The sequence below is a fragment of the Haemaphysalis longicornis genome, unplaced genomic scaffold, assembly GCF_048455015.1.
Source record: "Haemaphysalis longicornis isolate Haplotype H1 unplaced genomic scaffold, Haemaphysalis longicornis Haplotype H1 scaffold_37, whole genome shotgun sequence".
NCBI classification, from domain to species: Eukaryota; Metazoa; Arthropoda; class Arachnida; order Ixodida; family Ixodidae; genus Haemaphysalis; species Haemaphysalis longicornis.
The window spans coordinates 421413-444524 of record NW_027526355.1 but is presented as its reverse complement, the minus strand read 5'-3'; the positions used below and the strand labels follow the sequence as shown (position 1 = coordinate 444524).

At 48.0% G+C, this 23112-nt stretch overlaps 1 protein-coding gene and 1 long non-coding RNA gene across 3 annotated transcripts in view; one reads left to right on the top strand and one right to left on the bottom strand.

Annotated features, from left to right (window-relative positions):
• Positions 1 to 3218: 3218 nt before the first annotated feature.
• On the top strand, positions 3219 to 5031 carry LOC144177999 (uncharacterized). The gene is made up of 2 exons (XM_077705545.1): positions 3219 to 3558; positions 4334 to 5031. Exons 1-2 carry the CDS (start codon positions 3219 to 3221, stop codon positions 5029 to 5031), a joined length of 1038 nt encoding a protein of 345 aa, XP_077561671.1.
• A 5352-nt stretch (positions 5032 to 10383) lies between these two features.
• Positions 10384 to 23112, bottom strand: part of LOC144177986 (uncharacterized) — a 42179-nt gene continuing 29450 nt past the window's right edge. For both annotated transcript variants that reach the window (XR_013323901.1, XR_013323902.1), the window contains 3 exons: positions 19457 to 19524; positions 17763 to 17843; positions 10384 to 10626 (listed from right to left, as the gene is read on the bottom strand). This is a non-coding gene — a long non-coding RNA (uncharacterized LOC144177986). The remainder of the gene's footprint in view (positions 10627 to 17762; positions 17844 to 19456; positions 19525 to 23112) is intronic.

Below are 23112 nucleotides of genomic sequence, written 5' to 3'. Positions count from 1 at the left end.
GCCGGATGTTCACACCACCGAGCGTGTATGGTGCGAGCTTTGGACTCTCGCGGGGTGCGTGTGTGTGCTGTTCGCCCAAGGGAGTCGCCCCACGCCCGAGCAGCGCGTCAGACGTCTTCTTTGAGTGCTCCTCCGTCTATATATGTAATCCCAGTTTTTTCAGTTAATTAAACATCTTTTTAAATTCTCAAACCTCAGTGTTTTCCCACTCAATATGAGCCACGATCAAGCTGACACAAGGGAAGGTTATTTACAGCGCCAATTCAGGTCAGTAGCCAGCGTATACAACGGCGCTCCACGACAGAACCGTGTTTGTGTTATTTCCTCTGTTCGCGCAACCACACTACGGTTACTTTTTCGGTTGCCCTTCTTCAGCTCGGTTGATGTTGTCACTAATTAACAACACATTCCAAACGTTATTAGCTGTTGACAAAAGTAAACGCAGTTCCACACAGTTCGAAATCTGCTGCGGAGTGGCGGTTGTCTTTACGAAGATTCCGTTTAATTTCGGCTTCTATCTTGTGAGTAATGTTAGAGTCGTCTTAGCGGCTAATTGGGATACAGTTTGTTCAGGCCGTTCGGAATTCTCCAAGAAAGCATTTCCTCCTCCTCCCCATCATCTGCTTAAACAATAATAACCTCAACTTTCAGAGTACGCAAAACGTATTAAAGAAGTCAGTGCGAGTGAATGCAACCTTGCTTTTGATAGCTTTCCACGCTCTCGCTTGGAATGCGTGGCCGAACTATGTACACTTCGGGGAACTAAGTAGGGCAGTAAGCGGGATGCGTATTGACCGTCTTGACATTGCTTTTGGCATCACCCGCGAAGTGCTGTGAATGCATATTCTTGTGTCGCCTTTTGGTATCCATTCGGTGCCGTGAATGTTGCTACAAAAAGGTTACTGCTGATAAAACAATAGTGGCGGAAGCGGTAATACCTTGTGTTATGCAACTACTACGACGGCATGCGATTCATCGCAGCGCGTGATGTGTATGAACACTGAAAGCAAACGTTTTAGTTTTACGGCCCTTCCTGTCTGCGCTGCGCACAAACGGTAATCGTACTCATAAGTTTACTCCTTCCACTGACCAAAAATGTCACGACTTTCTTACTTCCTTGACTTTTCTTACTGCTAAAATAAGTTCTTGCGACGCTTATTCTCCCACGGCTGCCCGAGCGCGAAACCTGTACAGAACGATGGCAGGCTGCCTTTCGCGATTGTGGCTGTCCTTCGCGCAGCAGTAGCGGTGCTACCACTAATTCTTTCCTGTAGCCTTTTGATCCTTTCGGACCCTGCAACTTGCAATTATACACAACGTCGAACCGCACGCAGCGCGTGTGTTTTTACTTGCGCTGAACGGCCGGTTGCGACATCCACCGACCCGGAGTTGCTATGCGGGGGCGAGAGGCGGCGCTGGAGTCGCGCGCAAACTGCAGTGTCGGGTGCCTATAATAAACAGTTCTTCAAGTGAACCCCAAACTGTTCGCATCGTTCCTTGGAGATCTCCTGCGCGCGCGGCACCAGCCGCCCCGTTAAGTTACGCGCAGTCGAGCGGGAACTCGCTAATATCTAAAGGCAAGTTCACGCCTGCGGTTTTCCGTACTGTTTTCGACAAAGAAAACACTACTCAACATTTTGGTGCCGAAACCCAGGAGAAGTCGACCAAGCGACACCGAGAGCATCATGGATCGACTCCAGAGAAAGCAAGCAGCAATTCGCAACAGCATCGACAAGACCCTTGCAACCGCCAACGAACTACTGCAAGCGTCACCAGCAGCGATCGGTGAGCTGGAAGAATTGTTTGACTTGCTTATCCAACAATCTGAAGAGCTTAGAGTAGCTAACGAGAACGTCGAAAAGAAGATAGACATCGACCAGCTTGATGAAGAATTGGCCAGCTGTAGTGTGTACAGCACAAAAATAAGCTCGATGAAAACAATCCTCAAAAGAGCTATCAAAATGGGAACAGCTAGCGACATTGCCCCGGCGGTTTCACCGCAAGTTAACACCAGTTCAACGAGCAACACACAGTCCTCGGCTCCCGCGTCAAGTACGACGTCGTTTCAATCACAGGAGGCAACCACCAGACTTCCGAAGCTCGAAATTGCAAAATTCAACGGAGACGTGCGCTCATGGCCGAAATTCTGGAACGAATTCGAGTCGACAATCCACAAGAATTCAGCGCTTCCAGCCATTGACAAATTTAAGTATCTCTCAAGCTATCTGACAGGACGAGCTGCCGCTGCAATCGAAGGCCTTACGTTGACAGACAGAAACTACGAGATCGCGGTCAAAACCCTTTTGGAGAGGTTCGGCAAAGATGAAGTGATCATCGAGGATCATATGTCGCGGTTGCTGTCGATTCGACCCGTGCTGAACGTTGAGGAAACAGGGAGGCTGAGGATGCTGTACGATGAAATTCAGGCTGGTGTCCGAAGTTTGGAGGCCTTGGGCGTGCCGCCGAGCGGCTAGGGAGTGCTGCTGCTCACGGTCCTCCGAAAGAGCATTCCAAAGGAGCTTCGCTTGGAGTACTGTCGCAGGAAGACAGCTCGCAGTGATGGAACCAAGGATGAGCTACTGAGTTTTCTAGACTTCCTGCGAAATGAAATCGAGAGCAGAGAGAGAGCAGAGTACGGTACTTGTCGGTTTCAAGAGTCTCATTCGCCACGAAACAAACAGAACCGCATGGGAAACGACGAAAAGCAGGCATCGTCGTCAGTCCTGTCAGCGTTCGCGGATAAGAAGGAAAATGCATGCGCCTTTTGCAAAGCACGTGATCACCTGACAGCCGACTGCCAGGCGGGTGTTTCTCTCGAACAAAAGAGCAACATACTGAAACAAGAGAGACGTTGCTTCAAATGCACCAAACGAAACCATCGAGCAGCTGAATGTCGTGCGGCAAAATGGCTCACTTGCGCGAAGTGCTCAGCTCGACACGCCACTGCTCTTTGCGGCCTCAACAACAGACCCGCCCGGGAACCATCGAGCCAGGTTGCGGCCCCGCCAGCGCCTACCGCAGAGTCGTCACTTCAGGCAGCAGCGACGGTTAGCGCTGTCCGCATTATGCTGCAAACTGCTCAAGTTTGGGCAGAGGGACCTCACGAGCGATCCAAAGTGAGGCTCCTTCTCGATGGCGAAAGTCAGCGCACATTTGTGAAACAAGAACTATCGCGACGGCTAAAACTCCGCGTCCTGGGAGAGGAAAAACTAACAATTATGACCTTTGGCAACGAGAGGCCCACAGAGCAAAGAAAATGCCGCCGCATCGAGCTGTGGCTGCGCAACCAACACAGCGGAAACGAAGTCCGAGTGGAAGCGTTGGAGGTCCCTCATATTTGCTGCGACGTGATACCAGCTCCTGAGATGACCACCGTGGCCTACCTTAATGAACAAGTAATGGAGGTCGCCGACTGCTCGGTCGATGGGTCCGGTCTCGACGAAGTAGGACTCCTCCTAGGAGCCGATTATTACTGGGAGGTGGCCACCGGTAACATCAAGCGCCTACAAAGCGGGCTCGTCGCCGTGGAGATGGTTTTCGGATGGACGTTGCAGGGAAGTGCGTCAACTTCGTCATCCGCTGTCGCCTATCACGCCAGCACCGGGGTCTTGCGCGTAATGGTAAGCGCCGACCTGGATGGCGACAATCTTTCCAACCAGCTAAAATCATTCTGGGAGCTGGAGCACATAGGCATTACGGACAAGCCAGATAACACCCACACCGAGAAGCAAGTGCTACAGGACTTCTTACAAGGACGGTCGCTACTGCGTTGCCCTTCCCTGGCAAGAAAACATACACGATCTTGCGGATAACAAGACGACGGCTCTTGCGAGGCTCTCCTCTCTGACTACAAAGCTTTTACGCAGTGAAAGCACGGCTGAGGCCTACGACAGGGCGATGCGGGACTACCTCCTTACCGGACACGCTGAGGAAGTTCCCGAAGCGGGTGAGTCCCCGAGAGGACCTGTTTATTACATGCCGCATCGCGGCGTAACGCGCCCGAGCAGTGAAACTACCCAATTAAGAGTAGTTTTTGATGCTTCGTCAAGCGCACCAGGTCAGCGGTCTTTGAATGAGGTACTATCTGCTGGGCCGAACCTAAATCCGAACCTGTCGGATATCCTCATTAGGTTCAGGATGCACAATGTGGCCATCATGGCTGACATTGAGAAGGCCTTTCTCCAGGTTGGGCTTGCGGAAATGGATCGCGATGCACTACGCTTCCTTTGGTACGAAAGCGTTCCAAGACGGGGAGAAGTTCTTCCTCCGATCAAGGAGTATCGAGTGACAAGAGTGCCCTTTGGAGTTACCTCTAATCCATTTCTGCTCGCAGCTACCTTAAAGCACCATCTCGACTCTGTGCATAACTTGTTTCCTGCAACATCAGAGATGCTACGTGACCACTTGTACGTGGACGATCTTGTAACGGGAGCTGACAACCTGGAGGAGGCGGAAAAGATTTCTCGAGAATCACAGGAAATCATGCACCTAGCTGGCATGAACCTCCGTAAATGGAAATCGAACGAATTCAAGCTCGAAGAGGCATTGTCGGAAACAGATCGAACCCAAAGCGGATTTTCCGACGTGACGATGACAAAAATTCTTGGAGTCGAGAGGAGACCAGAAAGTGACGATTTTGTGTTTGAGATGAACACGCTGATTGACTTTTTGAGCAAGCGACAGGACACGAAGCGATTTCTTCTGCAGGCATCTGCACGCGTGTTTGACCCCTTTGGCTTCCTCGCGCCAATTTCGACTACTGCGAAAGTAATGTTTCAGAGCCTGTGGGAACGAGGGACAGACTGGGACGAAAGTCTCCCGCCCGATATAGCTGAGACGTGGGACAAGTGGTGCCACCAGCTGCCTATGCTGAGGCAGATCGCAACACCTAGGCTACTCGCTCGTGACCTCAGCCATGCGTGCACAGAAGTGGAGCTCCATGTGTTCTGTGATGCCAGCCCAAAGGCATACGGCGCTGTTGCTTATGTTAAAGCAAGGACAGAAAATGGATGCACCACGGTGACACATTGATGGCTAAAGCGAGAGTGGCTCCTCTCAAGCGACTGTCACTACCGCGACTGGAATTGATGGGAGCCGTTATCGGCGCACGGCTGGCAAAAAACCTGACGAAACAGTTGGGAATTGAAGGCATAACAGTTCACTGCTGGACAGACTCAACGATAGCCTTAAGCTGGATCAAAAGTTCCGCCTCCAAATGGAAGCCTTTTGTTTCAAACCGAGTCCAAGAGATACAACAACTGACCAATCCCGAAGTGTGGAAGCACTGTCCCGGAAAGGAAAACCCCGCAGACATATTAACCAGGGGTATCTTACCATCAGTTTTGGTGAATGCTAAGCAATGGTGGGAAGGGCCAGAGTGGCTCAACAAAAGTAAAACGTACCCCGCCTTCGAACCCTGCCTTGCTGATCCCCAACTCTGGCAAGAAGAAATCAGAACGCCGGTGCTAAACACCATAACAGACGGCGAACCAGCTGTTCTGATAAACCTAAGCGAAAAGAGTTCCCTCACTAGAGTGCTTCGGACAACAGCGTGGATCAAGCGCTTCCTCTACAACTGCCAAACCTCTTCGGAGAAAAGGATGGGGAGCCTCTCAGCCGAAGAGATGACCGAGGCGGAGAGGTACTGGCTGAGGATTTCACAGATGGAAACATTCGGAAATGAAGTACGGACCCTCAGTGCATCCAAGTCGCTCGACCGAAAATTCCCGATAAAAGATTTGAACCCGTTCCTAGACACCAAGGGACTGCTACGGGTTGGAGGTCGGCTGCAAAACAGTACAGAGCAAGAGAGAACAATACATCCGATCATTCTGTCTGCGAGGCACCCTTACGCTGGCCTTCTGATTCGCGGGGAACACAAGAGGCTTCTACACGCAGGAGTACGAGATACGTTATCCCACCTCCGTGAGAACTACTGGATCATTCGTGCAAGACAAGCCGTGAAATCAGCCATAAGACACTGCTTGCCGTGTCAAAGACAGAGTTGTCGACCTGCCGCGGAAGCTCAGGCCCCGCTACCAGCTGACAGGGTGACTCAGGCGGACCCCTTTGAGGTTACGGGTGCAGACTTCGCGGGCCCCATATTTTACACGGACCAAGGAAGCATGCGGAAGTCTTATATAGCGCTCTTTACTTGCGCTACAACCAGGGCGGTACACCTAGAGCTGGTAAGAGACCTCACTACTGAGACATTTCTTATGGCGTTGAGGATATTTATTGCGAGAAGAGGAATACTGAAAACTGTGTACTCGGACAACGCTCTCACATTCAAGCGAGCCTCAGCGGACATGAACAAAATCTTCCACGCCATCAAGGGAAGCGACACTCAGGCATACCTAAGTGACCATCGAATAACTTGGAAATTCATAGTGGAAAGAGCAGCATGGTGGGGTGGTTTCTGGGAGAGAATGGTACGTACAGTCAAGAACGTTCTCCGAAAGGTTCTTGGAAGAAGTGCACTCGACTACGACAGCATAGTAACCATTCTCACTCAGGCGGAAGCGGTTGTCAATTCTCGTCCGCTCACCTACGTGCACTCTCAGGTGGAAGAACTCACGCCTTTGACCCCGTCGCACTTACTCATCGGACGTAGGCTTACAAGTTTGCCCTCCCCCGGCGGTAATATCGTAACGACATCTACGAAAAGTACAGTCACAGGGCAATCGCAGCGACGCAGCGCCCTTATGGATTTGTTCTGGAGACGATGGAGACGCGAATATCTGCTGGAGCTACGTTCGGCGCACTTCGCAGCGGGGCTCCCGCAGAAGAGCGTCAAGGAGGGAGACATTGTCTTGCTCGGCGAAGATAAAACACCTCGCCAGCTGTGGAAACTTTGCAGGATGGTCGAGACGTTTCCCCGACGAGACGGAAAGGCTCGGGCCTGCAGAATAGTTCTTCCTAACAAGAAAGAATTACGGCGGCCAGTTCAAGCGCTTTACCCTCTGGAGCTGTAATAAGAATGAGCAGAGGCTCATTGGGGGGGAGGATGTTAAGAATTCCTCCGTTCTCGGAAGGCGTGTCTAAAGTTTACACGTCGCTGACGGGGAAGAGCTCGGGAGGACTTTGGAGGCCCCGGATCAAGTAACCGAAGACGAGGATCGGAACGAAAAGCGGCCGCTGTTTACACCATGCGGCGCATCCGACACCATGCCACAGACCCCGGACGGTGCGGCGCCAGCGAGCGACGTGTGTTTATATGTGTGCGCGCTTGCAGACGAACCGACGCCAACCATCGCCATTTGAGGCACCGAGACTCTCCTCTTTGTTCGTGCCCTTACCCTCTTTCAGTAGTGTATACCTGTGCGTATAATAAACAGTTCTTCAAGTGAACCCCAAACTGTTCGCATCGTTCCTTGGAGATCTCCTGCGCGCGCGGCACCAGCCGCCCCGTTAAGTTACGCGCAGTCGAGCGGGAACTCGCTAATATCTAAAGGCAAGTTCACGCCTGCGGTTTTCCGTACTGTTTTCGACAAAGAAAACACTACTCAATAGGCACTACGTTTTTTTTTTCCTGGGCTACTGTCATAAGCATCGGGATGATGCTCTTCACTGATGGGGGCAAATATCAAGAGAGCGTTTGCTATGGAGTGGAGCTATCAAGACGACGACGACAACGAAGTGTTAGCGTCGTGCGTGGAGGAGAGCTCTTCCAACCATAGAGTTTCATACAATAATAACTAGAGGGGAAACTGGCGCTAGTGTCAGCGCGAACACGGCGGCGGCGTTTACGCTTGAATGGGAATGATAGTTCTGGAACCGGATTGCGTAGGATCCAAACGGGCCTATGGCTGCGCAAATTCTGTTTTTTGACAAAAAGAAAGCTCTTATTGTCTTATTACCCGGTTCGTTGTTTACAAATTACATGGCAAACAAGAACGTTAGTGACCAAGCGCTGTTTTTGTACGAAATAAAACGGCGCGTTTAAATAAAAAGCGTACGAAGCGTCCAGGAGGTTTGTGGAGCAGGTTTGCCATTTGCCGCCAACTGTAGCAGGACGCGGACTTCTTTAAAAACTAGTTCTAAAGGTTTCGGCGCTGGTAGTTTGTAATACTAAGAAAAGTTGTGTGCTCATAAAAAAAGAAACTGATTACCTTTGGCGAAGTTATTCTTGCCTGAATTAGTGACGTTCATCAAGCTGCGTTCCTATCAGCCGCCGATACTGCTGGTCTACGCCGTAGGAGCCGGCGTTCGCAAGAAAGGTGTGGCTATTCCAAGCGATTCGCAACCGTCGTCAGCTCGACAATACATTGCTCTGCCGAATGAGCAGCGCCGCATCTCGCACCATCTCCTAATTCGCAGACAACTTTGCCGCACAGAGCGCCGTCATTTGTGTTTTAGCGCTCGCTCTACCAGCAATGGATTGATAAGCCACCAAATTCGAAACTCCGGTTATAAAACATTCCACGCAGGGCGGCGTCAGTGTGCGCGCGGCATGCAGTTCAAGGAGAAACGTATTTGTGATTTGTGATACTTTTTTCAACACCCAGCGTAGGCAAATGCGTTCATGTAAATCGAAAACGAAAACGAAACTGTCTGCATATTCGAATCCATAGTAACTTCTGCAACCCATCGAATTCCAATCCCAAACCAGAACTACCCATCACGCCCATTGAGGGGGTCGATCGCAGCGCCAGATTCCTCTCTAGTTGTTATTGTATGAAACTGTATGCTTCCAACGGCCCGCATGGAGAACGCTGATCAGATTCGGCAGAGCGGAGAGAAAGTCTCGCATTCGATCACGTTTCTGCTTGCTCTCTTTTGTGGCAGAAGTTCGCCTTAATAAATATACACTTGCCATTTTCCATCACTTCTGGCTACCCGTTCCCTACACGCAACACTACTACTCAACTGTTTGTTTCAAAGCTAGCGTGGTCCAAAGAAGTTCAAGAAAACACACTGAAGACCACTTTTTGCTTGAAATAAAAATTCCACGGCTGAAAGGGTTAACTTCAGCTATCCGTTGCGCTTCATTATACAATTTAACGCGCCGACGCAACGCAGGCGATGAGGCGCGCACTAGTGGAGGCTCCGGATTAATTTTGACCGCCTGGGGATCTTTAACGCGTGTCAAAATCTCGAACACACGGGCGCGATTGCTTCTCTCCTCAATCAGTAAAGCGGCCGCCGTTGCCGGGAATCAAGCCCGCATCCTCAGCTACTTATTTCGTCACCCAAGGTGGAATACAGATATAAAATATAATAACCGCCGCCTCCCATCCCGCCTTCCACTACACGGATTGATTTTGATGCTGACAGTATCTCTTGAATGGCGGGAAATATAAGTAGATAAAGACTGGGACAATTGTGGTAATCACCTCAGCTTGAGCATGCATCTCGTAGGTGCTGACGGGAGAGTGCAGTTGCATTACTGCACCACAGTCCGCGTGCAAATGCCACAAACATCGCGGGCGATGTGAGAACTATACCGACGTTCGTGTCTCCTACGCAGGCGCCACTGCGCTGTCTTCTAAAGATTTTATCTAGCAACGCAAGCTGGTTTTCTGCGAATTCGCCGTGCCTGTAAGAACGGAACTATTTAAGAGCAACTTTTACCTATTGTTTCCCGAAAAAGTGTCTTCGAATTCAACTAAAGTTGTGTTTCTGTTGATGATGTGATTAACAAATGCAATAGGCGGAATGAATAATATCGCGGAAATCAAAATATCTGCCGAAAACCGCAATATTTTTTGCACGGGAGCTTGGAAAAATGTGTCCTATAGCCTAGCCGTTGGACATTTTGCTTGGTTTAACAGTAAGCAGCATCTCGTCCTGCGAAATTTAGGTACACTTCAGCTCTGGGATTGCCACCTGCGCAATAACCTACAGCCACGATCAAAAGTTTCTGGACCAGGGAAATGGCCATTTTAGGTTCCTATACAAGCCCGACAAACTGTTAAAGACATGCGAGATGGCGTATTTGTACTCAACTAATGAAAACTACCTCACATAGTATTCCGGGCTGACGCGCGGCAGAGAAATAACTCAAAATTGCTGCTTTCGTGGTCCGTAAACTTCTGATCTTGGGTGTACATAGATGACAAATGCTCTTGTGTGTTCCACTTGGCTTTAGGCTGTCAGTAGCAAGCTCAGAAGTGTTTTAAGCTGGGCGAGGTGGTACTGTTCCATGGCGGGTAACAGCGCGCAAGCTGTACGAAAGCACGAAAAGGGACAGGCACAAACAAGCGCTTTCCATTTGCGAGACACAAACAAACACTGCAACGCTTGTTTGTGTCTCTCCCTTTTCGTGTTTCCGTACAGTTTGCGCACAACCTCAAAACGTGTTTCATTATTCACTATACGGTAAGCAGTAACAATTCCACGCGCGTTGTTTTAATTTATTCCCATTTTATTTTATTGGTCCGTACATTTTTGCGGAACTCGCCGGACTGTGACCACTAGGAAAGAAGTCGTACGTGCCAGGGAAAACTCCATCATCGTAACATTGCAGCAGGCGAATTTTCTGGCAGTATGTTTCGTTGTATATTCTTAATTGACGGTTACCGCACTTGCTGGCGTATACGTCACCGCATGTTTTGCTCCAGCTTGACGTACTTCCTTCTCGCACCCACATCTCACAAGCTGAGCTGCACCCTTCCGTCTGGGCGGCTGAAAAAGAAATTTCCTACAATGTGAACCTTGAATATTGCAAAAGTTAAGAACTGCGGAAAATATTTGAACAAAAGTAATAATTTTTGAAATATGCATACACTTACCCCAAACATCCACTTGAAAGCCAGTATGAGCACCGGCAGTTCAGTGAATATCTATCTGTTTGTAAAGCCTCATGTATAAGGCAGACATACCATGACCCCGTTGTGCCAAAAAATAGGCAGTTTAAGGATCTCGACCACATTAAGGGGCCGAAAACATGAGATGGACAAGACCTTTGTTGTATACCTTAGCCAGCACCAGCCGTTCTTTCGCACACACATGAGCCTCGTCTGAACTCTCGAAAGATTGTACCTTCATTTGCTAATCGCTGGCCCTTTAGAGTCATTTTAAGGGAAACCCTAATATAAAGCTTTGCGATAGAAGAAAATCGACGAAAACGTTCCTCGAGGCACTTAAAGAAACTCTGAAAGAGGCTTTGCCGATACATGGGTGTTCGCTGTTTCAGATGAGTCGATGTTCTAGTAATTCCCTTCTTTTTGTTAGAGCGATGAGTATTAAAGGAGGTACTGCAAATCGAAACAGAGCCTTTTTGTTTGCTACGCATTTCCCCTTCATTTCGCCTTTCTTCCGGCCCCTGTCCAGCGCTTCGCTCGGATATTTCGCATGATCCCTCGCCTCTCGGTGCAGTCTGCAAAAACGCCCCGTTGCGCGCGTCTGCTACAGCGATAGTACCGCGTCGCAAGTATCCTTTTGGGACGAGGCCATCTAACTCTCTGCGTTCCGTTTGCGCGGTATTTTCATTTCTCATTCTGCTTATGAATGCCGCCCTCCGCTCATGGTTGGAAGGGCTGAAAAGAGGAATGGGGCGGCATTTTAAAGCAAAGCTTTACTACTTCCGTCCAGCGATTTTGTGGAGGATGCGCAAGGTCACCTGTCGGGCGCTTCGCCGCACAAACTGGCGCGGGCCGTGGGACGAGCAGCGCACAAATGAAACGCACGTGTCGCGCGCCGCCTTGAAACGCCGTGCATTCCGAGGAAGGTCGCGCCTGCTCACACCGGATGCGCTAATGGCCACCACATGAGGTTGACTCGCTTTTCCCTCTTCCCTGGCCCCCAGCGGCAAGCGGAGGGGACGATGAACAAGAGACGCGGTCCGGGCGCAGGAGAGCTCGGCCCGCCGTCTTTGGGCTCCGCGCGAGCACTGTTTCCGAGCCGCCCGCCGGGCTGTAAATAAATGTATAGTTTTTGCATCGGAAGCTGAGTTTGTCGGTTGAAGATACCCGGGGTGAGATCCTCAGCGCTGCTGCGGCTTGGAGGAGAAGCCCATGGAAAAGAACATCACGAAGATAACTCACCTTTTGACCGGAGACACACCCCCGGCGACACACCCCTCGAAGCGCATCGCGTGATTCGCCGGGACCGCTATTGGCGCCTGCGGGCGCCGACAGCTGTCGCCACCGCCGCTGCGGCCGAGACAGCCCACCACCTCCGCAGCTTCCTATGCATGCGGCGCTGGGTCGCTTCGGGCAACGTAATTTGCCTCGCGCCCGGGAACGGTGCGTTCGCCATGAATGAACGCCGCGTTCGCCGGCCTCCTTCTGTGTGCGTTGCACGGAAGCCTTTGAGACGTGGTCGGCAATAGAGCTAAATCTAAGGTTAACCAAGCGAAATCAAGACTCAGCCAGACTAAGCCAAGCTTTTTCTTTGCATACCGAAGGTTAGCTGAGCTAAGCCGTAGCCATTTTTACGGTTGCACAGCATGCCGAAAGATCAAGCCAAGAGATACCGACCCCGTCAGAGTCACCGCGTGGAAGTGGTGATCACTTGTTTTGGTACATAATATAACAGTCTAAAATATGTGAGCGAACGAGTAAAGAATCGCCTCCAAATTTCTTGAAGTGACCCCGTACATGCGTTCCGAACCGACTTCCGTTTAAATATTGCCTAATTGCCCTCTTTTTCGCGCCAATGTTGAGCTTGGCCGTGTTGTGGTGACGCCATGCAAGCGCGTCCACACGCAGTAGTAGTAGCTTGCACTCCGTTATTCCTATCGGTTCTACACATTTATAACCGTAACAAAGATATTGACGCAGCTTGCACTAGTGGTGCAAGGCTGGAGAAACGGCAGAGCTGGCGGCCCCTCTCCCTTCGTCGGAGACCCGGCTCTAGCATCTGACATGGATAGATTTCCGAACTTGCGGATGGAAGTTTTCTGCGACTGGCAGGCCCAGATAGTGTTTACCACAGGCTTTCATATCTCTACTAACGTGGACCGCATTAGAACGCGCTAGAACTTGCGGGAACAGGCTTCGCAAACTCGGCGTGTGATCTCCCCACTTCAGGCGCGACCGCACGTGAATTGACGAGGAATACAGCACGCGAGAGATCACGCCACGAACGAAGGACAGAGTGTTCTCGAAGCTCGAGCTGCCCGACGCCAGGTGCTCCTCACGAGGCGCACGCTCACGTGCTCTCGCACCTTTTTTTTATTTTTTTTTAGCTCATTACGTAGCGCAAGCCCACGCCTAAGCCTGGACGACTCCCCGCGGTCCTCACGAAGCGCACGCTCACGTGCACTCGGCTAGAGAGTTTCCTGATAACACTCCACGCCATAACTAAAAGCTTAAACAACTCTGCTGTTCAAAAGCAACCCAGGGTTGGACGATCCGGCTCAGGGCTTTGTTTGCGTGTGTCGTGCATTCGACTGCCCCCTTTCCCAGAGAACTTCTACGCGACCCTGCAAATATCAATTAGACAAGTACAGCGTAAGAGGTAGCATGGGCGGTCTAGGAAGAGTAGAATGGGTTTGGGGCCACGACTGTCCGTTTTTGGGATTCTGCATACAATTGTACAAAACAATTAAACCACCCTCGCTGTTTCCCCTGATGGCCTAGAAGCGTTTTTGTCCTCATAAAGGCTGTTCCTTCATTTCTTGGCACAAGCAGTGCTGCCAATCGCCATGTTGCGGGTCTGGCGGCCGACCGCAGTCCTACATTTCCCTCCACCTTCCAACACCTACCTTGTATTTTTTAAACGGATGGGAGGAAGTTATGCCTTTTCTATTAAAGACATGCCAATTTTTCAAAATACACACATCAGTACTTCTTCCTCTGGAAGTGCAATTGGCTCTTCTAAGTGTAAGCACAAGTTCAAAATTGAATAAATTGTGTCAATGGCGTATTGAGGTTTTAAGTGGTAGTTCCACAGTTCAATCAAATTTTTTTTTTCAAATCGCTAATCAGATGCGCAGACCATGCCAGGAAAAACCACACAGAAAAAAACTACGAGCCTGCCAGGATTTGAACCCGCAACGTTGTTGGAGTGCCCGCGACACTTGAGGCCACTGCACGAAGTCTGCTTTTTTATCCCAACAAAAACAGCTTTGTTTGCATTCTAAATATTCAGTGTCGAAATCGTGAATGGTCATCATCGCTGCACCGATGAGATCCTCATCATCGGTGCCCACATTCGCGTGAGCAGTTCTAGTTCGAGCTTCTTCGTCTTTCTTTCAACGTCATTGGAATCTAGAACAACCACCGTATCCCCGGGATGTCGCGGCCCTTGGTGCCTCCTCCTATTTTACATTTCTGTGCCAAAACGCGGGATAAAGACCCATCTGTGATTTGGAGTCTTCCAACCTTCGGCCTTTTGAAGTAGGACTCCTGGATGGGGACCACGAACCGCTGTAATTGACAAAACCAGGGGTGCCATTCAAACCCGACCAACTTGGTTGGCATATGAGACGACGACGAATCCTCACCTCCTATAATTTCCCTCGATGGGCAGCGATTTCATAAACCGGGAGAAGAATGCTGCAGCGCATCGCGCGACGAAAGGCGTGCTTCGTATGCAACAGGATTTGAGTTTCGCTCTGTCTAGGATGCACTATCACAAACTGACGATAAAAAGTAAAAAAGAGAGGATAATAGTTCGACCACTGTTCAAAGAAGCAAACGCAGTTTTTGGCTAGTCCGGTATAAGCAGTGATGTTTGGCATGTGTTGACGAGCTTTCTGCGCCTGTAACGGAAAGCTGAAATTGGATTGAGATTGTTAAACGAGGAAATTTATCAATTTATCGACATCAATCATTTATACGAGGATTTTGCAACTACCGTAGAATATAAAGCTAAAATCATGCATGCTATAATTCGGTTATTTCACGGATTGAAAGACGAAAAATGTGAAACAATTGAACTCTGCGAATTCATCGAGACAATGAATTTATCGAAAACCTCCAGCACGTTTTTTACATTAACTACACAGTCGTATGACCCACATGATTTTAAAAATCGTGATGAGGAAGCCTTTTGACAGGAACTGTGATTGCTTCACATGTTCTACCACAAGCATAAAATGAGAAGATGAAATATTCGTTGGGGCCACGTGACCCTCAAACCAAAGATGTCTTGCATTTGCGCTCGTTTGAAGAGTTCCCAGCTAGACCCGGAGCGAGACAGGCTGCTCACCTAGTGCCGTAACCATGCCACTTGCAGCTCCTTATGCCATATTTACTAGCGTAAAACCACGAATGCTTATCCTGAGAAATAGAAAGTGCAAGACGAGCCGCACATATTTTCAACGTATAGACCAGAGATACACAGCCCTTTAGAGAGCGATCAAGATGCTTATACAAGAGAAGCAACGAAGGATGCAGCTGTGGGTACCGGAGAACGCACTCGAGAGCCAAGAGTACAAGGCACCCCCATTCGAAGATCAAGAAAGTATCCGATAACGACAATCGACTGTGAGAGTAGAGAACCTGCGAAAGAGTGCCTTTAAGAAACTGTTTTGAAGCCACCGTGAAAACCCCGAGGAAGTCCCCATCAGTCTACAAGACCATCGAAGACGGGCTCCACATTTCAGCCTGGCTGCTTCATCTGCACCGACACTCTGGCGTGTTTTCAAAGGACAGCACCTGTCGTAGTCTCCCCGTCTGTCTACCTCACCGGATCAGACAGGAACGAACGTAACCTGGTAACGTGTCGCGGACTGACCACGGCTTCTTTGTGTCCGGGGAAGATGTAGAAACTGTATGGATTATCATCATTGTGGCACCGATCAGATCATCATAAACGGTGCCCGCGTTGGGGTGAGCAACTCTAGCCCGAGCTGCTTCCTCTTTCTCGCATTACCATTTCTAAATAGAACAACCACTGTATCACCGGCACGTCGCAGCCCCTGGTCTACCCTTCTATTTTATTTTCAGTAAATAGAGATGGGACACGTGGCTGTTGAGTTATAGACAAATGAAATGAGAACCCGAAAATATGAATACGAACAGCAAAACCAATGAATATAGATAGTGGAGATAAAATAATGGCGGGCGAGTAGTATATTTGCGAAGACATCTTTTCAATTTCTGTTACTGTAATGCAGTCACGCGAAAATTTGTATTTTACGGAAAGAAATCGCGCTATTTCTGTGCTCGGGTTCATATTTTCGCCCTCGCATCTCGTTTGTCGATGACTGCACATTCCGATACATTACACTGCATATAATCTGGTTCAGGTGAGAATGCTGCTTGCTTCCCCACCTTTGTTTCATTTTATGTCCCTCTTCTCTAATTCTGCTGGTTCAGTTTGCGTAAAAAAGAGGCAGAATGGTAGTGAAAAAACCTGAATGGTGGCAAAAACAAGGGGGGGGGGCGGACACTAACACACCTATGACGAGAAAAAAACTGGATGCTTCTGACACATTCAGGACTGGCATTCTCGTGTGGTTAAGGGTAATCAGTCACACTCCGACTGTACGTGGAAAGTTCTACTGGAACAAAAGCACAGGGTGTTGGGTTTTGCTGCATGCTAGCTGGTCGCTGGCTTCATAACCGCTTGAAGCGCTCTGCGTCCTTTGTTTTGAAGATTACCGTAGCATGGCAGCAACGCACAAGGGCCTGGCACAGTTCAGTGTCATTTGGCTCTGCATTCTGCATTGTAAGCCTCCTGTGGTCCGGCTTTATTTCGGTACGTGTGTGGCCGACCATACAGCCGGCAGAATGGGCGCTCCACCAGAAGTCGAAACGTCTTTCGTGGCGACACAATGCACGAATCAATCGGACACGCTCTGACAAACACCCACCTAGCATACTGACGCGCATTTTGTCGCGCGCACTCAAAAAGCCACACAGAGCTTGCGCTTGCTAAGAATGAAGGAATAAAGGTAAAGGAAAGGCAGGAATGTCAACCAGGCTGTGGCCTATTTTGCTTTCCTTGACGTGGGGAAGGGGAACAATGGGAAAAAAGACAAAAAGCAGTAAAAGAAGGGAAAGGTAAAGAGAGAGCGTAAAGAGGTGTGGCCAGCGCCACGGCACTATAGGCGATAGAGTTCATTGACTTCACAGATAGCAGCACCTTGTGCTACAGTCTGCTGTTAAGAGATTTGTGATTGTATATACACGCCTGCTAGGGTAGCATGGATCCAAGCACAGAAGGGTGGACAATGTGGGATTTTCTGCGTAATAAGACACAAAAAACGTCCTTCTTAATTGAACTGATAAATAACAAAAGTTCCTACATGGTTACTGCAAAAATCACGATACCGTTGCAGAACTCTTCACCGCAAAAGCTCCTCTGGCTTTCGAAAATTGAAACGCCAACAACCTAATATAGCAACACGCTCAAAATGAATCAGATAGAGCGTTAGTTGTCGTGACCACTGCACTGGAAGCAATTCGGATTCTACCATTTCTATTGTTCAGTTACTTTGAGCTTTAAACAGCACGGCCTAATACGGCGCCAAGTTCGAAAATCCCTGGTGACCAGGCCACCTACCGGCACCTGTATAACCGACTTGCTTGTCCACTTCCTTCCCATAATTTCCTCCAGGAGTAACACCAGAATCAGGAATAAACGACCAGCTTGGCCGATATGTTGGTTTTCTTGCTTCCTCTGGTGGTTATAATATATGTATAATAGCAAGTATCCAACTGTTCAAACCGCTGTTAGTTGAGAATCCTAAGGTGAATGGATAATGAAATTTTAGAACGCTTAGCCGAATACGCCGGGCTGAGTTAAGTGTCACCTGCAAGTGGAAGATTTTAAAATCTTGTAGGATTCAATGTGATTGGCAAAATATATCGACTAAAAATCGCAGCCAACACAAATGGTTGAACAAAGACAAACAGCCACTTTACCTGCATCCCAGTGCGGCGTTTGTACAACCGAGCAGTGGCCGTCCGTGAACAGAAACTGGTACTTGGCGATGACAGTGCGTCCTGTAATGAGCACGAATGCTATTTAGTGTTCTCAACGCGCGTTTAGCAACAACCTTCTTCCTGCATTTTTCATCCGAGGGTTGGAAGAGGGGCTTGTTTGTAACCAATATGTGTGGAGTCTACCGCGGCAACGGTGGCTTACAGAAACCTTTTGGTTGTGTTGTTTCACCTTTTGTAACTTCAAATCTATTCGTGACAATGTGTTGAGTAGCGCTATGCGTTATATAGTGATTTTTTTGCATCATCTCACGTAAATGCAACGCTGCTTTACTCTGCGCGATAATTCAAGTCTGGGCAATCTCTAGCTGACAAACTCTAAAAATTTGATAGCCCTATTCCCCACATTGCACATACCGCATTACACTGGAGTGGAGCAACTATGTCGGTGCCTCCGTGCTCGAAAAGATGCAAACGCAAATGACGCTGCTATTTTCTGCTGACACTCCAATAGTGCTTCCCCCTATTTAAATTCGGGAAATATTATGAACCCAAAACAAGTAAGGATGTTTTTTGACGAGTAAAATAAATCAGCGCGAACATACAAAGCCAAAAAATTATTGCTGTGTCTGAACATTCCCTTGTATGCAACTACACTGCGCAACACTTATGCTGAATAAACATGCTTGGTTGCAGCAGTACTTTGTTCTGAAGAAGTACATGTATATAAGTCACGCCTAATTCCTATGGAGCACAATCCTTTACATTCCTATTCTTATATTCACGTTTCTAGCAAGATAAAGTTCAAACGCTGCTTGCAATCGTAGAAGAACTTGACTTTTATCAACTTTGTGCGTTTGATATACTTACAAAGATGTTGTTTCGCCCAACACATATGTTTAAACTAGGAAATAGTTTGTATATTGGAGAAACACAGGAAAACTTGGAACACCGTACAAACAAAATCGTTAAACACGGGGCGCCCATGTGCATGGTTGGAATTATGAATAGTTTGTACCGTCTACCTTAACTGAACTGCTGCTGTACTTTTTAGCAACGATTACGTTGTTTGGTATAATATTGGTAACTGGAGCGAGCGCATCTTAATATTCTCTCTGAATGCCATAATTATTTTATGAAATTATTTCCAATCCAAGCAGCCGCAATTTCATCAGAGAAAAGTTTTTGAGTGAGTCCTTAGAGCAGAACTAACCTTTAGTAAGCGTTTTACCGCAACGACTGTCTTAACTGAAACTAAGAATAACTGCTCAGTTGTTTTTATTTACTGTACTGGAGGAAATTCGCTTACCAGGAAGAACTCGCCTGGCGTAACTGCCAGAATTTTTATCTTATAAACACATTTTAAAGGTTAATTTTGACGGATACCACTTTGACCAGTATTTTTAAGGCAGCCTATATTCCCCTAAAGCAATCATGGTGATTCATTCGTTTTGCATTTCGTAAATTAACTTCGCATAAACTTGCTAATTAAATAAAGCCTCAAGATCGCAACTACCTCAAAAAAAAACTGTCCGGGCACTGTACGTTGGAAAAGGCAGTAATAAGGAACACGCAAACTCATTTCCCACAATTTTACTGCATAGAACATCTAAACGGGGGAGAGCTGTCTTTATACAGTCCCATTAAAGATATTTTCCGCAAAATAAACGCCCCACCTTCGCCGTAGTGCTGTGTTGCTGTTAGGATATCACCGTTTGTATCATACTCCGATGTAATGTTATATCTGCAGGAAAGACAAGATGAATCGTCAATTTGTAATGGTCGAAAAACTTCGCAAGGAACTGTACACTTTCTATGCGCAGTCGGGGACGACCACACAATATATATTTCATAAACGTATTCAAACGTTTATCTATATTTGTGATCCACAGGGCAGGAACGGCACTGCTCGGTTATAAGGACATTCAAAGTAATTGGTACCGACATCTTTTTGAAATACCGGGTTTACGGTGAAACTAAAATACCATTTTTTTTCTTTTGGCAACTGGAGAAAACCGAGTAAATATAAAAAATTGCATTACGTTTTCTTATGTAAGCACATATAAAAAGAGTTACTCGCGCTTTAATCGGTGATTTTCAGGAGACGAGTCAGCGGCGAAATGCGCCTTATCTCACAACTACAAATTCGTTATAATTTTAGGTCTGTGTAAGGGCCCCTGTTATAATTATAACCTCGATTAATACATCGAGACGCAAATTGCCCACTTTCTGTGGAAGTTGATAAAATTTTCTTTTCTTTCCTTTGTTATCCTGTCGTCCTAAGTATCCACCAACGCCGCCTGTATAAACAGTGCCTAACGCGTGAGCGAAAAATGGCCAAACAGCCACTCTCCTGTTGCTCTCTCCTACCCTTCCCCGCTCCGTAGCCTTCCACCGTGCTTTCGTGTCCGCCAGCCAGCGCCGCTTCTCGGAAACTATGCAAAATAGTAGAAAGTTTGTTTAGCGTTCCCGAGGCGGCGCTCCTACGCCTTCTTGTTTTTCACCATGCCTGTCCGTCTTGGTCTGTCACTGATAAAACTTCCGTTGTCACGAAGCAAAATCCCTGGCGCTGCCGCAGGCTAATGCCGGCTTTGCGCGCTTATCTACTCGGATCACAGGCCCTGAAATTTTCTGAGTGGGGCATCCCCCCTCTATCCCCTCCGCATTTAGGTATTGTTTTGACCCCCCTGTTCGCACTCCGCATCGGTACGCACTTCTAAAATTAAGGACTGTACTGTAGAAGCACCCGGACAGCGTGGCGGGATCGCAGCTGCTTATCCTTTTGTTTCCTATAATTTTCACAAGTTTACAAGCACGTGATATTATTGGAAAGTAATCGTAGAAGTGAGCGCCTGAACAAAAAACGTGCACGCAATTTTTTCTTCTCTAAATACTCCAGGAAGAAAAATATCAGTAAAATAATGGCTGCCCCATCCGAAAATATCGTTTTTCTGTTAGCTATATGTCTACCCGACAATCAGTATGTTTGTTCTTAGACTATTTCAGTCCGCCTCCGTCTTTATCTTTGGAAAAATGCAGCAAGTATGAAGCGAGCGACACGTTGAACGAGATCCCCAGTGCGCCACAGAACTAGCGCCCCGTCACGGCTAAGATGTAAGCGAAACGGCCCTTGAAGCCCAACAGGCACGCTGACAGACACACGCCGTAGAAGTGGGTGCAGCGTTCGCGACTCGCGAACAGTGACGTAAGGCGAGATGTCCGCCGGCACGCGCCACATAGCGGATCCGTGCCTGAACTAAGCGTCCCTACCCTTCCCATTGAAAAGCGCGCGACGCGTCAGGCAATGTTAATACAGGCGGCGTTGTATCCACAATACCGTCTCCCTTTAAAATATTTGTCTTGGCACGCGGGTCAAAATAGGCGGTGTTAGTAACCAAAAATTAGTGGAAAAACTGTTACTGCTCCAAAGAATGGAAAGCCAGACAAAGTTTTAAAAACGACAGTATTTCTTGGGCTGCTCACATGCGAACATTTTGGTCTGTATGTACGTCTGTGTGTATGCCTGTCTGCCCCTCGATTCAGCCGCCCGGCCAAAAGTTAAAATCAATTTCTAAACAAGGCGTTCATATAGCCCGAAACATTTTTCAATCTAGTTAACTTGAAATATGCTTCAGTTTTGTCATTATTGTTCACCAAAAAGATTACACTGGGCATATTGAGGAAGAAAGTGAATACATAGCTAGTGTTTGAAGTTCTTTAATTCAAAGTTGATGTGTGTTGGAGTTTTACGAAAGCACAATAAAAAGAAATACGTTGAAAACGATGTGTTAACCACAAAAATAAAAAAAGGCTGGCGATTACGATGCTCCCTAATGCAAAATTTGGGCTCAGCTGTTTAGCTGTTTTTACTATGCAAAATATGCCGAGGAAAAGAATTTCAGACAGACATATATGTATCGTAACAGAAAAAATTTATTTTTTACATTTTGCTCAACCCAAGACATACCACTGCAGCTTACGAAGGAAGCAATGGAAAAACTTAATAACCACAGTAAGACATATATCTACGCCTTCCATTTTTAGGGGGCATTCGACAACGTTTCGCACGAAGCCATTCTTCAATGCCTCGCATTTACAAACTGTGGCGAGCGCACATTCCAATACTTCGTCTCATTCCTCACCCAGTGCACAGCAACAGTAGGCATAGGACACCTTTGACCGAACGCATTCCAACCCATACCGAAGGGTACCCCACAGTGATCGGTAGTATCCCCAGTAATCTTCAACGTCAGCATGAAAGACTTACCACCCCTACTAAAATCCATCCCGAACCTTCGCCACGCAATATAGGGACCGGGCGGCCGTTGTATGGCACCACTGTCGCTTCAGTGAACAGCGCCGCCCGTGGCGAACCGCTCGCCAGTGGAATGCCGGTGGCGGTCAGCGCAGCGTAACTGTGCATGGCTTTCTGTATTTTTTCTGCCGTGCGGCTTGCAAAGCGTACGTACCCCCACGTGCATTTTTCAGATCGGTAAATCTTGAGCGTGGATGTTACCTTTACGAGGCATGCCATGTGTGTGATTTACGCCCATACTGAGTATTTACAAATAGCAGACGACGCTCAATGCGCCAAGCTGGAAGTCGAGCTGGAAGTGAAAGTTTGTTGCTTCATACAATTTTTTATGCCTGCATGCAGTTTCGCGTATCGAGGATACTGCAGCTAAATGCTCCCACAAAGCCGGTGTGCAACCCATTTAGGAATGCTGCGGCGCTGGCCTTGGGCAGTTGATGACGAAACGGCGTCAACGTCGTGCACAAGCCAAAGACAAAGTTGGGAGGTGTCTTCTGAGATTTACCTCAAAACAGAAATTGTGATGGCCGACGCTTCCGTAACTTCATTACCTACGGCTGAAACGTGTTTAATTTCGCAGAAATGCTCTTACTACAGTCATCGGGAATCGCTGCTAGAATAAATACCGCATGATAGAAGAACGTTATTGCTTGTTGTGGAGAAGCATTGCTTTACAAGAATTGCAATGGTTGCTGGCTAGTTGGTAAATGGTTTTTCAAAAACCAATTCCTGCGTGGCTGAAGGACGCAAGACAGGAGGGTGCCCGAAACCTGTACTCTTCACAACTGAATGGTGCGGTCGGTTTACAAGCTGCCACCTATGCTTAAAAAATCATGCCCACCTTCGTCTAACGAGGATGAGGGTTTATCGCAAAGCTCTATCGTATGGGTTCCTTGATTGCCTTCTGAATTTAAACTTTGACTAGTTGACCGTCGAATTTGACCAGCACGCAGTTTGGTTTTTTGATCGCAGCGTCTTTGACTTTGACCATTTCCCATTCGATTTCGCAGGAAGAAAGCT